At 32.3% G+C, this 17,192-nt stretch overlaps 1 protein-coding gene across 5 annotated transcripts in view; it reads right to left on the bottom strand.

The window, feature by feature from the left end:
- Positions 1-17,192, bottom strand: part of MICU3 (mitochondrial calcium uptake 3) — a 72,083-nt gene that overhangs the window by 7,252 nt on the left and 47,639 nt on the right. For 3 of the 5 annotated variants that reach the window (XM_087936215.1, XM_087936213.1, XM_087936214.1), the window contains exons 8-13: positions 16,577-16,612; positions 13,320-13,415; positions 11,324-11,424; positions 10,565-10,736; positions 6,691-6,799; positions 268-425 (exon numbers count right to left, since the gene is read on the bottom strand). In XM_087936215.1, coding sequence (XP_087792341.1) covers positions 268-425; positions 6,691-6,799; positions 10,565-10,736; positions 11,324-11,424; positions 13,320-13,415; positions 16,577-16,612 — 672 coding nt within the window. Of the gene's footprint in view, positions 1-267; positions 426-6,690; positions 6,800-8,137; positions 8,239-10,564; positions 10,737-11,323; positions 11,425-13,319; positions 13,416-16,576; positions 16,613-17,192 lie in introns of those variants that run through there. The other 2 variants (XM_087936216.1, XR_015744134.1) reach the window with 2 other exon arrangements.

The raw sequence follows: 17,192 nt of genomic DNA, 5'->3' as shown, positions 1-17,192 counted from the left end.
CTTCTTGTGCTATATATAAATTATAACAGCAAAATTAAAGTTGCTAAATAAAAAGCTGAAGATCAACTTGATTAATAGTAAGGCTTCTAGTTTAAGCCTAAAAAAGAAACAAATATCCAGTCCTCTAATTAGATAGAACTAGAGCATACATGATTAATAGCTTTAACTTCAACAAAAGGATAATTTTGAAATGGCTCTGGAAACAGTGATATAGTTTTAAAGCTTCTGATGTAATAAAAATGATTACGCAATAATTTAGATTCTTACTCTGAATCCTCGTTGCAATCTGTCCTTCATAATACCAATAAATTCTTTATAACTCAGTTGATCATCCTTGTCTACATCAAAGATCTTGAAAACTGTGTTCACTAAATGAGGTGAAAGCTTCAAACCAGTAGCCACATATACTGCACGCTTGAACTCATCTAAGGAAACAAAGCAAATTAGTGGGCTGAAGTAAACTACTTGATGTCTTGGTGATAGCATTACATGATAAATATACAAAAATTACTTTTATCGTACATAAGGGGATAATGTTAATCAGAGACCTGGAGAGAAATAAATTCTTATCCTCTGCTTCTAGTTTTTCCTGAAATTTTGCCCCATTTTAAAACTATCCAACTTTCTGTATACTATTAAGTCAATACAGAGTCACAGGAGTTTACGTAATAATTGACAAAGAGATGGAGCAAGGTATTGATATTCAACAAGGTCTAAAGAGCAGCTGAGAAACAGTGTCTCCTGGCCTCTACATTTTTTTACTACATGGCGCTGGGTTCAACCAAAGGCTTCATGCAGAAAGTATGGACAGGCCAGTAACTGGACCATATGGTCCTGTACAAAGTCATTTTATCCCAGGTCCCCACTCTTTTGGTGATATAGAGTTGTTTTAAAAACTAGAAATTCTGAATGCCAAAATACTCTAATGCAGTTTCTGCTTATCCCAGCAGCATGCTGCCACTGTGATGGCGAATTTGTTGCAAGAATATGTACTCAATAATTGATAAGTGAGCCATCTTAGAGTAAAAGCAGACAGGCTCTGTAGATACATTTGTAGTAGCTTAGATCAGTTTTATGTAATGGTTTACAAATTGCAACAATCTGGTTACAGTTTATTAGGCCAAAACCAAAGCAACAAACTCATATTTTGGTTAAGCTTGCTGAATAAACCCAGCCAGTCTACTCACTCTAATTGTCAGCCTTCCCAGATAGACTGGACATGAAACAGAGCAGATGAGTTAATTGTACAGTATTATGAGGCTTCATTTACAGAATCTTGCAATTTCAAAGTGCAAATGTCTTTCTGTCTCTTTCTACAGACTGGTCAATTAACATTTCTCTGCCTGTTATGTAGTTGCATGCTACCCTGTCCCCTTTTATCTTATCATTCCCTAGGCAACATATCTTCTTCACATCTCTCAGGATCTCTCAAGGTCATTCCCCCCATAATATAAGTTAAAAAACAGAATTCAATTTGAATAAATCAAGCTAGTTTTGATGCAAAAATACTTATTTTTCTTTTCAAATTTTGACATGTAGTTTCATTCCCAATTCTGTAATTATATTAGTGATACTTTAAATCAATGCATTTAGCAACATTTCAATCATTTTAACTACTGATTGTGTTGGATATAATCAGGATATTTAAATGTATTATTTTGGCTTTATTAATTTGATATTAATATTAATGTTTTAGATAAATTGTTGCAGAATCACCAGCTATGGAATTTTCTTTTTTCTTAAATAAGAAAATTGATGAATTCTTTTCTTCAAATTAGTTTAATTTAGCATAAACACTTTGTTATGCAATGTAATTACAATAGAATTATAATATTATAATATAATAGAATTATATTATATATAATTATAACATTATAATAGAACAATTAATCAGCGGAATGATTTGCCTCCAGAAGTTGTGGTGTTCCATCACTGGAGATTTTAAAGAAGAGATTGGAGAACAATTTGTCTGAAATGGTATAGGGCAGAGATGTCAAATTTGCGATGTCAACATTGTTGTCACGTGATATATGGCAACTTTCCCCCCTTCGCTAAACTGGAATGGGTGTGGCCAGCACATGATGCATCTGGCTTGCAGGCTGCGAGTTTGACACCCCTGGTATAGGGTTTCCTACTTGAGCAGGGCGTTGGACTATAAGACCTCCAAGACCCCTTCCAACTCGGTTATTCTGCTATTCTGTAATTCCAAGTTAGTTACTAACAACTGCAAAATATTTTAGTTTTAATGTTTGATGGTGGAGCACTCATTTTAATTGATGTTGCCCATTAATAATTGGTTGCATCAAAGTGCTAGTAGGAAAGAACCTAATCCATTTTGTAGCTTTTAAACAGATTTTTGTAGCTTTTAAACAGAGATTCAGCCTGTAAGTAAGCATAATTTCTCCCATTGTTTACTAAATGAGATAGATTCACAATAGTTACTTCCATTTATCATCACATTTTTATTTAAAAACATATTATTTTACTTTTATATTTAACCTTTACTTAAAGTGTACAAATTTCCAATTTTTAAATTTTGCTTTCTAATTTATCGATGCTAAAAATTTCCATTTGTTCAAATTTTTCATCAATGGTTACTATTACCGTATTAATAATATGCACCAAATAAATCTTTGCCAAATATTTTATTATTACATGCACACACACACACACACAAATACTCTCTCTCACACACAAAACTTATTAAAAAATTTATATCATTTTTTTTTCATGGATACAGAATCTAGCTTTTGAATTTGAATAAAGTATATCATTTTATAAAAATTGGTCCAAAATTATAAAAAAGAATAATACTGTAAGTCGCCTTCATATCTATAAATTTCATAAATTTCTAATTATAGAATTGAATATGATCTTATCTAAATAATCCTAGGCAAAAAATATTGGAATCTTCACTATATGCATACCAAAAAGCAAGGGGAAATGTACAAATGTAAGTTTTTATGTGAACCACCTCAGAATGTTTAATCATGATTGTTGCATTACAATATGGTAATTTAGCTTGAAAGGAATTAGGTCTATTTAATTCTATGCAAATAAATATTCCTATGCAGAAAAAGCAATTAAGAAAACCCAACCATTTTTATATTGCATATATTTATTAGAATATAATAAAAATATTAGCAGACAACGTGCAATATTTGTTATGTTTTTGGAAAGGGAAGATATGAGAAGAAGACAGTTACTTCTAACATTACATGAGAATTCAAGCTCTATTTTTTTTTAATAGCAAAAAACCTTTATTGAAAATTTAAAACATTAAAATAAAAAATACAATACAAATATTTAAAATGAAAGTGTTGTGTATATTACAATCCATTTTGATAACGTTTACATTTCAACTGTTATTCCAGTGCGAATTTAATACTCCTATTTGTTCTTATGTATATACCTCTATCTTTCTAAATTATACATTCTTTATTTATTTGTTTATTCTATTGTTTATCCAATGATGCCAATTTTCCCAGACTATATAATAAACTGAGTCTTCCTTCTCTTTTAATTCTAATGAAAGTTTGTCCATCTCTGCACAGTCAAAAATCTTTTTGATAATTAAACTATCTGTCGGCATAGAATCTCCTTTCCAACATTGTGTGAGTGCTAATCTTGCTGCTGTTATTATATGCAGGATTAAATATTTTATCTCTTTCCTATAATTCCCTTTGATGATTCCCAGGAAAAATATTTCTGCTTTAAATTCTATTTGGACTTTTGTAATTTCCTTTAACCATTTTCGTATTTTGGTCCAATATTTCTTAACTTTTGGACATAGTCACCATACATGAAAGAAGGTACCCTGTAATTGTTCACATTTCCAACAATTTGGGCTTAAATTAGGATACATTTTAGCCAATCTCAAAGGGGCTAGATACCACCGATAGCACATTTTATATTGATTTTCTTTATATGACGCTGATTTTGTTATCGTATAATTTTCCCCCCAGTCCTTTCCCCAATCCTCCAGCTCTATATTATGTCACAAATTCCTGGCCCACGCTATCATTAGTCCTTTCACTATTTCTTCTGCTAAATCGTATTCTAATAAATAGTTATGTATCTTTGATATCAATTTTTCATCTGTACCTGCCATTAATTTGTCTAACTGATTTTGTTCTATCTCAATTCCAAATTACTCTTGGTCTTTTTTATATTTGATTTTAATTGAAGGTATGGCATCCAGTCTATATTTAGTCCCAGATCTTTTAATTCCTGGTTAGTCTGTAATGTTCCTTGTGGGTCCAAAATTTCATAATATCTGGCCATTCTTCCTAGATCTAAGGAAGAGAGGGAGATGGACATTGAACCCACAAATACTCAAAGAGAAGGAATATATTGAATGAATTGTAAAAGAATTAGAATTATATTTTAAGGATAATAAGAAACATCATACGTCACTACAGAATTTGTGGGATACAATGAAAGTGTATATAAGAGGATTAACAATAGCCTATACTGCGAAGAGGAAAAAAGAAAAAGAGAAAGAATATAATATTTTACATGAGGAGATTAAACAATTAGACGCCCAACTACAAGGTAAACTGCAGGATGAGCAAATTGAAACTAAAAGGACCCTAGCCAAGCACAAATTATATCTATTGGAACAGGAGAAAATTCTAAGGAATTTGAAGTTTGTAAAACAAAACCATTTGGAAAATGCAAATAAACCAGGGAGATGGCTAGCCTATAAATTAAAAAAAGAAAGAGAAAAAAGAATAATCCAGAAGTTACAAGACAAGGAGGGGAATCTATAAAACAATATGGATAAGAAAAAAAGGATTGCACAATAATTTTTAAGGAGCTTTATAAACAAGAATAGATTGCAGACAAGAAAATAAAACATTACCTAAAAGGAAGAGGTATATCAGTATTAACAGAAGAGGAAAGGGCAATGTTAAACAGAGATATTACAATAGAAGAATTAAGGGAAGCAATTCAGAGACAAAAAAGTAATAAAACTCCAAGGATTACCAGGAGAAATCTACAAAAGCATAGGTGAAGCAATTGAATTAGTACTATTGGAGGCCCTAGTTTTTTTGGATGCTCAAAAGGTCTTTGATAAGGTCAACTGGCAGTTTATGATCCAACAGATAAAAGGAATGAAATTTGGAGATAGATTTGAAGACGTTATGTCAATATACTCCTCCCAGAAAGCAAGTATAATAATAAATGGGGAATGTACAAATCCATTCGAAATAATGAAAGGAATACAGTGGAGCTGCCCATTGTCACCTCTGCTCTTTATCCTGACATTAGAGATTCTGCTAATAAGAATAAGATCAAATCAGGAGATAAAAGGGCTTAAAATAAAACAAGAAGAATATAAGGTCCAAGTGTTTGCCTAGTACTCTTCATAAAAGAACCATTGGAGACGGGACCAAAATTAATACAGGAGATAGAAAAATTTTGGGAAGTAGCTGGCCTTACAATTAATAAGGAGAAAACTAAAATAATAATTAAAAATCTAACAGATAAACAGAAGAAGGAATTAGAGAAAGGAACAGATTGCAGATTACAAAGAAAGTTAAATATTTGGGCATCTGGCTGACAGCAAGATGCTCATCAATAAAATATGATAATTACACGAGTTTTAGAACAAATAAAAAAAGATTTAGAAGGGTGGGTGAAAATGCAGTTATCTTTGTTAGGAAGAATTGCGGCCATTAAGATGAATATTCCACCAAAACTACTCTATCTGTTTCAAATGATCTCTGTAAAATTAGACAAGAATTTTTTTTAGAGCTAAATAAAATAATCTCAAAATTTGTGTGGGCGGGCAAAAGAGCAAGAATAAAATTAAGTGCACTGCAGGATAATAGAAGCAGAGGTGGCTTTGGACTCCCAGATTTGGAAATTTACTATAAAGTAGCAGGCCTAACATGGATTAAAGAATGGGTAAACTTAAGAAATAAAAGAATTCTATTTCTAGAAGGATACGGTTTACAGGCGGGGTGGTGTGCTTTCAAGTGGAGTTCCAGAAGTAAGGCCCATACATATTTCTATAGACATATGCTAAGGGACTCTCTAATATGAATATAGGAAGAAATTAAAAATAAACATTAAATAAAAATCCCGGGATGGGTATCCACCATGGAGGCAATGATCCACCCCAATACATTAGATCAAGCTCTATTTTTAATGAAGCATTTGATGCAGAAATGTGGACAGCTAAGTAAAAAATATGAGTTTCGCTTCTATTATTCAGTTCAAGGTACTGGTTATTGCCTGTAATGCCTTACATGGCATAGGACCTGGTTGCTTGAGGAACTGTTTCCCTGTTTCCATTAATATTTCCTTGGACAATTTGATTTTGCAAAATTGACATCTATCAGGACTTGGGAAACGCACCTTCTCTGTGCCAGCCCCTGCCTTTGGAATGAGGTTTCCTCCAAGCCCTGGGTGGTACCTATTCTGGTATTATTTAGAAGGATCATGAAGACCTGGTTCTTTGCCTAAGTCTTTGGCAGGAAAGTATGAAGATCCTTTCATTCTCACTATCTTTTTATTTTAATTGGGTACTTCTGTATATTCCTTCTTTTAGTTTAATTTAGTTGTGAACTGCTAAGAGTCATTGGAGTTGGGTAACACAAATGTAATAAATAAGAATGTGATCAATAAGAAAAATAAATAAATAAATATAAAGGATAAAATCTTGACATTAAACAGTCTTACCTTGTCCTATTGAACGATTTGCAAAATTGTACATTTGCATTGCAATTGCAAAATCTTCCAGGTTGTTCAAAAACTGGAAAAAGGATCTAAATTCATCAAATGTAATACCCTGTGAAATAAAGTAATATTAGAACTAAGATGATAGTTGCTATAATGCCTTCTTTGTCGTGCAAAAGTTTTGTATAAAAAAGAAGCAGGCAATTTAGCTTCCTTTACTTATTAGAACACTGCTGCACTGCTGTCTCAGGAAAAACTATGGTAGCAATAAAACAATTCCTCTGTCTCTTGTCTTTTTAAAATACATTCTAAAATATTTAATAACGTTTATCTGTCATTATATATAATGTATATATATTATATATAATACAAATATAAATATATATATATTTAAAGCCTTCAAGCAGTAAGAGTAAAATTTATAGCAAGTTAAGGAAGCCTATGTATTTAATAGTATCTATGTTGCTGTTTTTATTCATTTCAGAAATAATATATACAACTAAATTAAAGTTTATTATGCTGTCTAATTATTCATTGGCAAGGATCAACACCAACAAAATCTATTATCTGTAAATTTTATTTTTAATGCAGTAATAACAAGGCATTTATGACTGGCTATGACTATTAAAAGATAATAAGAGTATAACAAGGAAATATATAATACCCTGCTGTAAAAATGATTTTGAAGAGAAATTTCTGTACCATATAAAGCACTGAAACGTGTTTCTCATTTTCACTTATTAACCCAACTTCTATATGCATTATTATTGATATAGGCTTTTCAGAATAATTTCTGTCTAATACTGCCAATTCAATTCTAAGATAGGGATTATCTTCTAGAAATGTGATGGCAATTGATTATCAGAATTAAGAGAAAACATTTACTGTACATCTTTATCATTGTTCCCTATTTTTTCAGCCTATGTGTTCTGTATCCTATTTTGTTGACCTGCTACAGGGTTGTCAAACTGGCGGCCTGCGGGCTGGATGCCCACCCCGGCGGCTCCACAAAGGTAAAAAGCTGTTGCTATACATCGCAATACGTCATGTGACGCAATCAAGTTTGACACCCATGACTTACTAGAATTAGAATAGTATAGAATAACAGAGTTGGAAGGGACCTTGGAAGTCTTCTAGTCCAACCCCCTGCTTAGGCAGGAAACCCTACACCACTTCAGACAAATAGTTATCCAATCTCTCCTTAAAAACTTCCAGTGTTGGAGCATTTATAACTTCTGGAGGCAAGTTGTTCCACAGATTAATTGTTCTAACTGCCAGGAAATTTCTTCTTAGTTCTAAGTTGCTTCTCTCTTTGATTAGTTTCCACCCATTGCTTCTTGTCCTGCCCTTGGGTGCTTTTTGACTCCCTCTTCTTTGTGGCAGCCCCTGAGATATTGGAACACTGCTATCATGTCATCCCTAAACCTTCTTTTCATTAAACTAGACATACCCGATTCCAGTAACCGTTCTTTATATGTTTTGGCCTCCAGTCCCCTAAGCATCTTTATCGCTCTTCTCTGCTCTTCTCTTTATTGCTCTTCCACAGGTTAACTGTAGATGAAACAAAATAAAACAGTAGAGTTAGTTAGCTTATTGATTCCCATCAAAATGTAACTAACTCTACTATTTTATTTTGTTTGTTTATCAAAGTGTGTTTTACACACATGTTTTACAAACATTACAGCAAAATTTGATCATGTTCATAGAAACTGTACAGATCTGATAAAAATAGCTGGCCACATGCTCTTTTACACAATATGCCGATGTTGAATGTATGCTGCTAGGACAAACTGGCCAGGCCAGGACAATTACCTACTCTGCTTACCAGCATCCCTTTTCTGAATTAGTTGGATAATCTTTATGATAACTTATTGTCTAGCATCTATGCTGAGGCTGCCTAATCAGGGGCAGGTACAGAGTTCATATATCAACATATATCAACAACCGAGTAAGTTTAATGGTTAAGGCACCAGGTTTAAACCAATCCAATCCAGGGTGGTTGTTGTGGGGAAAATAGTGGAAGGAGTGTTATATACTGTGCTTTGTTGCCTTGAGATATTTATAAAGAATAATAAAAGTAGGATAAAAATAATGTAAACAGCAGCAATTAACCTATGCCAGTAAACATTTGATCTCACATACAGAGCAGGAAATACTGATCTCTTGATAGAAATATGGGGTTTAAGCTAAACAGCAGTAATATACTGCAAACAAGCCTTTCAGGGAAATGGAAGTCTTCGCAATCTACTCATGTGGCATCTCCTGTTTTCTGAGTTATCACTGCTGAAATTTTATCTTGTTGAGGCAAAACAAAGACACATTACCAGTCACTTCTTACTCCCTCTGATTCCTTGGAGGAAGTAGAAAAATCTGTTAATGTTCTCTCTCCTTTATTCCTATAATTAACACTTGTTTATTTATATTTCCTTTCAATGTTTCATTAATTGTTTGTATCTAGTATTAACTTGCCTTGTGGTGAAATAGGCAGTAAATAAATCTAATAATAAATAGTACACTTTAACTTACTTGCAAGTGAAATATCTATGTAAGAGTAACTAAATATGTTAGCTATTCAGTGTTTTAGCTTCTATTAACTGCTGAATAGAGCCAGCTTGGTTAGTAGTTAAGGCATCAGGGTAGAATCCAGGAGACTGTCCATACACCCTGCCTTATGCATGAAGCCAGCTGGGTGACCTTGGGCCAGTCACTTTCTCTCAGCCCTAAGAAGAAACCAATGACAAACCACTTTGGAAAAATCTTGTCAAGAAAACTGCTAGGACCTGTGAGAAATGGACATGTCTGAATGGAATTTAAAATATTGGTAAAAATATTATTGGTATCATTCAATAACATTGATTACTATATGTTTATTCCACCATTTTATATATAACTCAAGGCAGCAAAGATGTCTAAAACCCCTGCCTCCTATTTTTCCCACAACAACAACTCTATGAGGCAAGTTGGGCTGAGACCAACTGTCCCAGTCATCCAGCCATCTTTCTGACTCAGGCAGGCCTACAACCGTCTTCTAATTTCTAGGCCAGCAAAATAACAACTACAGCAAACTGGCTCTCAGCAATCAGCAAGATGAATTGCTTCATTTTGCTGCACACTTTTTATAGATGTATATTCCATTTGATTTTGTAATTTGATTGAACTTGAATTTGATTATAATATTGTTTGACAATTCATTTTGCTAAATGATAAAATATAAAACATATGGCTCTGTGTTGTTTTTGCATATAGTTCATTAAGAAAAATAATTTAGAGTAATTAGCTGAAACAAGAGTTCTTCCATTAAAATCTGATATGTTATCAAATAGAGAATTATGTAAATTATATGTTATGAGTTGGCTGGCTAGACTGGGAGAAAACATTATTGCCAATGTTTAACCTAAAGGCATTTCACTGACATTGGTGATAATGTAATAAGCAGAATACAGCAAGACAACTTTTTTCTGTCAACATGTTAAAAGATTCATCTGCAGAATTTTTATTCATTATAAAAGGCACTTATTTAATGGGGAAATAAGCAAACGCATTCTAGAATTTTGTACATTACAAAAAGTATTTTAACATATTCTAGGGTGAAATGCTTTTATTTAGATTCCAATTACTTTTTCTTTCAACGTAAACTAATTTCCCTCCTCTCCCACATTCCTTTCCTACTGTCAATCAGAAACATATGGGCACTATGCATCTTCAGACTTGGGACTATGAATGAATTGTAGCTTTCATATTTAAGCATATCTATCTGAAAGTGAATTAGTTAGGAAAAGTTTACTTTTCCAATTAATAAATAACAAGATTGAGATGCTAAAAAGAATATGGTTATGAAAATTCTGCAGAGGCCTGGGGCTCTTGTTGGAAATCTTACTTGTTCTTCTGGGATACTGCAGCGCACATTTTCCAGATAGCTTGATGTATTTTCCACATTTGTATATCTTAATAGTATATGAGCAAAGTCTTCCTCACTGATGGTGTTCATGCCATTAGAATAGGAAAGGAATTCTATCTCAAGAACTTCAGTTTGGAGGTTGTCCATAAACCTAGTTTATGAAAATACTGATATCAAAGTCTTAAAGATTATGAGGTAGGCAGAAGAGTAATAGCAAATATCTCTAATGTTTAAATTCTGCTGTAGAATAATTTCTATTAATTCAGAGACTAAAATACTAGCAACAATATATTCAGCTATGATATTTTTCAAACACCAATTCATCAAAATAAAAGATAAACAACATATTTAAAAAAAGTATTTTCCTTTAAAGAATGCTTGAAGGATCTGAATTTGTAAATATATTGTAGGAAATCAATATTGTAGGTTGTAATCACTTATTTATTTCATTCTCTATGAATAATTCACATAATTAATTTCTCTGCTAAAAACTAGGGCCCATATTCCTCTTAGTACTGCTATAATTATTTGAATTTATTTTTTGAAAAATGTCTATTACATATCCTCTTTAATTTGGCTTTTCTACATTTCATGGTAAAATGTCTTTTTTCTGTATTAGGAACAAATTCATCCAAGTAGATTTTTTTTTCTTTTTATTCAAGATCAGAAAAATACTTTCCAAAAATATAAGTCATATATAAAAACATGATGTATATTCAAAATATAAAATAAAGTCACCTGTAAAAATCTTCGAAGTTAAGCTCGGCCTTTCCTTTCTTTCCAAAAAAATGTATCAGCAATGTAGTATCAGAGTGTAAACTGGTAAAGTCATCTGCACGCTTCAAACACATTAGCAGTTAATAAATTCAATGCATAATTTTAGAAACAAAAATAACTCAAAATATTAACAATGAATTTTATTTAAAAATATCATTATGTCCTTCAAACTAATACATATTTTACAAAACCAGTTAGTAATTAGTATACTGCATTAATTTTATATGGTTAGTAATTAATATATTAATGTTTACAAAATACATTTTGCAATGTATTTGTAAATTGCCCAGAGTCATTTAGAAAGTGAGACAGACAGTTTCTAAATTTGATAAATAAATAAAAATTAATCTTGCTCACAGATCATATAATCTGTTAATGTCTTAATTAAACAAAGATAACATACTGATGTAAGGATATATCAGTGATAGATAAAAACAGTTTGAAATTGTGGTGAAATGAATTAAACAAGATATTTTATTTTTAAACTGAATTATCCTAAAAAGATAAATCACGATTTTTATTTAATTGCTTATTTAATATAAAAAATGAAAAATGAATTTGTTGGGGAAATAAATTTATTAAGGTCTATTTTAGATGTTCATCAGATTTTGGACCTAAGAATCTAACTGCGTCTCAGAAAAATCTATATATGTGAAAATGTTAAATGTTTCTACTACTTATCTAGAAAAGCCTCAAATACGAATGAAAGTTGGGATTACAAGAAGCTGCTTTATAGATTAAAATATAAATTCACAACTTCTGATTTAAATTTACTGTTTACAAGTTTGGTAGTAAATAACTAGGCATGGATTTTTCATACATGACTAATTAATTTTCAGTTTCATAAGCGAAAGAATCCAGATGTAGTTTTTGATAGCAAACTGCAGTAGTTCTGGTTTGTAGCAGAGTGCTCTGCATTACTTCTAAGAGGGGAGAGAGCAGAGTAATATTTTTTTCTCTTGCTTAGAACTTGCATTTCTCAGGACTGAAGTTATCAAGACAACCGCTATATAAGAACAAGATCATACATGGTGATTATCTCATGCAAGACTTATTGAGCAGCTTATAACCTCTATAAGCTGTAAGGGTTCTTATTTATGAACTGGGACTGAATTATTTAGTTTCCTTTTTTTCTTCTCATCTTCTTTTCCTTTGTCAGAACATTTTTTGCATTGTCAAGGCTATGTTAAAAATATGAATTTATTATTATTTGCTACAATCACACTTGGCCAATAAAGAATTCTATTCTATTCTATTCTATTCTATTCTATTCTATTCTATTCTATTCTATTCTATTCTATTCTATTCTATTCTATTCTACTCTACTCTACTCTACTCTACTCTACTCTACTCTACTCTATTCTACAGATGGTTTCCAGTAGAAGGAGAAACCTCTTTTCAAATGACTATATTGTTACCCAGGTTTGCATTGCTTCTTCAGAAGCTGCTCCTGGCTGCTTATATATGTGGAAAAGTTTCCAAAATTTTTGAATTTAGCTTGGATGCAGCTTTATTACCAGCTGTTCCATAGAAGATTATCAGTTTAGGCCAATATCCTAGGATCTGAAGCCCTAATAAAGCTAGAGGTTTCAGGAGGGGGCTTCTGAACCTTCAAATGTAAAGTCTAATTCTAAATATGTGGGAAGAATATTTATGCTTATGGATTTTTATGTCACAAGGTAAATAAGCATCAAATATTTCTGGTGTACAAGACACAATATTAATCCCGTCATTGTGAAGATTAAACACCCTAGCTCAAAAGACTAACACTCTGAATCCAATGATAAATCCTTAATAAATGCAGGTACCAAAGAAATGCTAAGGGACAAATGGGAAAAAAAAGCCTAAAGGGAGACAAAAAATATTTTTAAAGACAGAATATTTACAATGAGGAAAAACAAGATTGCATGGAAAACAATGAAAGGCATTTATAAGCTGCACAGAGGTTTTATTATACCTCTGCGAGGTCTGAAAAGAGTGCCTGACTTGTGCTACGTCTCAGAGTGTCCCAATAGCTTCTTGGAAAAAGATCGTCTCCAGCTGTTTTGAGTACCTGTAGAATTTTGAAAATGCATAGATGTTGGAGGGAGGAAAAAAATCAGGAAGAACAGCTGTACACTGTAATATCTTTGCAGTAGTCTGAGAAGCATTTCCTCAGTTATCATATACTTTTACAATTATATGATTTCTTAAAAAGAAATAACTTTTTAAAATTGTCTACACCATTCAGTTTTAAATTACATACAAATGGAAAAGGAAGTCTGAAAGACTATTAGTATGCATTAAGTAGATGTACACAATTAGAAAGAACATTTTCTTTTTGTCTTTTAATTTCAAATTATGCATTTTCCCACATGTTTAAGGGGCAAAAATAGTAATGTGTATCAATTCCAAAGAAAGGGACCCTTACGGTTTATTAAAATCAACTGGCCTTTTGTCAGGTTGTGCAATTTTTTTAAATGGTCAGTTCACTATCTGTGGGATAACCTAGGAAATATGTTTCTTAAAATCACTGAAACAACTATGTTCAGGCTATTAAAGCTTTATAACTTCTTCCTGGCCTAGAAAGGATTTGCACAGGCTTACCTTTCAGCCAGTTATGACTGACAAGTTCCATGCATTTTTCTGATAGGAGCCTGATGTGAAATACATCTGATTAAAAAAATTATTAAAATAATCTAGTAGAATTAAATTAAGGACTTTAAATTTTATTTATTTAGTAACATCTCTTATTACAGCTTTGGTTGAATAATAAATACTGGTAGAATATTCATCAGAAGCCAGCATAGCCTCTCAATACACACATACACAGAGAGAGAGAAAGAGAGAGAGGGAGGGAGAGGGAGGGAGGGAGGGAGAGAGAGGGGGAGGGAGAGAGAAGGAAAGAGAATGTACATTTCAATTTAAAACTAAGTTTGCATTGCCACACATGGCAATCATGTGGCTGCAGGAGGCTCATATTATAAGTGTGAGCCAGCTGTCAAGCATCCAGATTGCAATCACGAGACCATTTGGATACAGGAACCTGTCATTATTTTGGTCATTGAACAAATGGTTGGTAAGAATCATTGAGATTGAACAAGATCAGTGTTGGGATTCAAATAATTTAACAACCGGTTCTCTGCCCTAATGATTTCTTCCAACAACCAGTTTACCAAACTGCTCAGAAAGTTAACAACCGATTCTCTTGAAGTGGTGCGAACTGGCTGCATCCCACCACTGGTAGTGATATAGGGAAAAGAGACAACAGAGTGAATATTAAAAAACTAGCAAGTCCTCTCTTCAGTCTGTGGATCTTCCTGTGTAAAGGATTTATGATTACTGATTATTTATAAATTTTTAAAAATGGGGTGCTCCATTGTATATATCTTTAAGTGAGTAGGAGAAAAAAAACTTTGGTCCTCATGTAAACATAGTTCTTCTCTGCTACTCATCAAAGCAGCCCTAATTTTTTCAGGCTTGAGATTCTTTTGTTCAGATTGACATTTAATGAAAAACAGATCGCTCCTGTTCTTATATGAGGTGCAATATTCAGGTTCAGAGAACAAATAGTTGTGTCAGCCTATTAAACTACTGACTGTATAGAGAAAAACTGTATGTCTTTATATGTCTCAGTGCCTTGATAATGATTGATATTTGGTGGGTACCAATTATTATTGCTGCCTCAACATCCAGCAAATTGTTCAGGATACATATATGATCAAAACAGAATTAGTATTTGTTCAACTGTACATGCTTCATTTTCATCCAACGTTTGTTAGCATATCAGAAGGCACATGCAATGCATGCTTACTGCATCCATCAGACAAAGATCTGGGAAGGTAATAAATAATATGAAGGTATGACAGTAAGTTTCTCTATTCTGACTCAGTTCAGTTGTATTTATGCTCTGTTCTTAATGGTTCATTATTATATTATTTAAGAATGTTACTGCTCCTAAAAAAGACTCTGTTTCTAACAGCAGAAAATTAATTGCTGAAAATTAACTCATAATTGAACTGGTCATTTCTCTTGTCTGCCTTTCTTTTGCTCTAATTCTTCTAGACTACACAAGCTAGTCTTCATTCTAAGGGTGGTTCTAATTTTACCGACCTCTTTCATCTTATTTGGTTAATTAAAATATACACTAATACTGAATATTCCTTCGCTCTTTCTAAATAAAATAAGCTCACAGCTTAACTATTGAACCTAATACAGTAGTATTGAAATTTACCTACATGGTATGGTGAATTCAGTTAAACTGGCAGCATACAAAGGGAGCATATAACTACTGTATGTATGTATGTATGTATGTATGTATGGTATTCAGCTTTGTTCGGGTATCTTCCCACGTCATTATAGTTGTGCTTTTAAAGTTGTCGCAACGTTTAGGCAGAATCTCATCTGCCATCATCAGGCTTCTGTATTGTGTTCATCATATATATGATTATTTTTATCACTCACTACAAATACTAAGACTTGAATTTTAAGTCATGGTCAAGAAATGTCATTGTCCTGAGTTTTTAGATATTTAAAATCTACAGTAATCAGATTATAAGTTTAAATATGACTTCTGCATAAAGCAAAACAGGATGCAAATAAAAACTTCCAGTATATTTATAGAAGATCAAAAGCAAATGGAAGACCAAACAGCTGTTGCATCTCCCACCAGTTTGGTCCTTTCGTCCACCTATGGAGTAAATCTGGAGCTGTCTTGGTGAACAACATAATAAAAATGGTTTATTTGATTGTTGTTATTGGAATGGAGGTTGAGGTGGGAGTGATTGTTTTTTATTGCTTTTATACTGGGTTTTAATTTTGCCAGAGTCACTGAGAAATAAGCTGGGCATCCATATAAATATTTTACATAAATAAATAATAAACAAATAAAACAAAAAGACACAATGACTATCTTGTCCTTCTCTCTCAATATTATAGAACCAAAAAATTTCCAAGTTAGGCTTACAACATATAGTTCCTCTTGATTTATAATGAGCATGGGGCTTTAAAAGTGAATTGCTCTATACATTACGCAAAGTCATAATTTATATAACCACAGTTTGTTGAATATGATTCAGTTGCTGAATTAACAAATGCTAAACCAAAATCAAATGAAACACATTCTGGCTTAGCGAATATGTGAATCTAATCATTGCCAAATATACTGTATTGTAAATAATGTTTGTATCATAAATATAATGTTTATAGATCAGTAAACAAGTTTACAATACATACATTAGTAGAACGGTGATACCCATAAAGCTGGAGTTGCTGATGTAAAGCAGCATTAGTGAAGAGTTGAATTTCAGAATAAAACCAGTAGAAAAAAAAGGAAAGAAATCAGCAATTAGCTAAGATATACAAACTTACATTAAAAAAATATTATGAACTATTCTTTATAGCTAAGGTTATAAACCACATTTTAATATGTAGATTTTTAATTACCTTTAGATCACATTCTGACCTTAAAAATACAGTTATGTAAGACTAATAAAAAACAGAGTTACATCCCTATCAAAATACATTCAATTTTTTTTGTAGGAAGTCACAATTATTCATACAAAGTATTAGAATCTCTTTCTTTTTGGTTGGTTCTGGCTCTTCCAAAGAAAAAAATAAAGCTGCTGGAAGAGATGAAAGAAAAATTGTAAGATTGGATCTAACATCTGAAATACTCTTATTTAAAGTGTTCTTCATTGGTACAAATGATCTATTTCTGAACATCTAATAATGCCTGCTACTTATTTCTTGTGTGTCTACCTTTTCTGTTACCACTAAAAATCTCCAGAGGCTTATTATGTGCCCTTCATGCTATTCATTTATATTTTTAAAAGATGGATTTCTGAAACAA

The sequence above is a fragment of the Pseudonaja textilis genome, chromosome 6 (genome assembly GCF_049901715.1).
Source record: "Pseudonaja textilis isolate UNSWEBS1 chromosome 6, rPseTex1.2, whole genome shotgun sequence".
NCBI lineage: Eukaryota > Metazoa > Chordata > Lepidosauria > Squamata > Elapidae > Pseudonaja > Pseudonaja textilis.
This window is presented reverse-complemented; position numbering and strand designations above follow the sequence as displayed.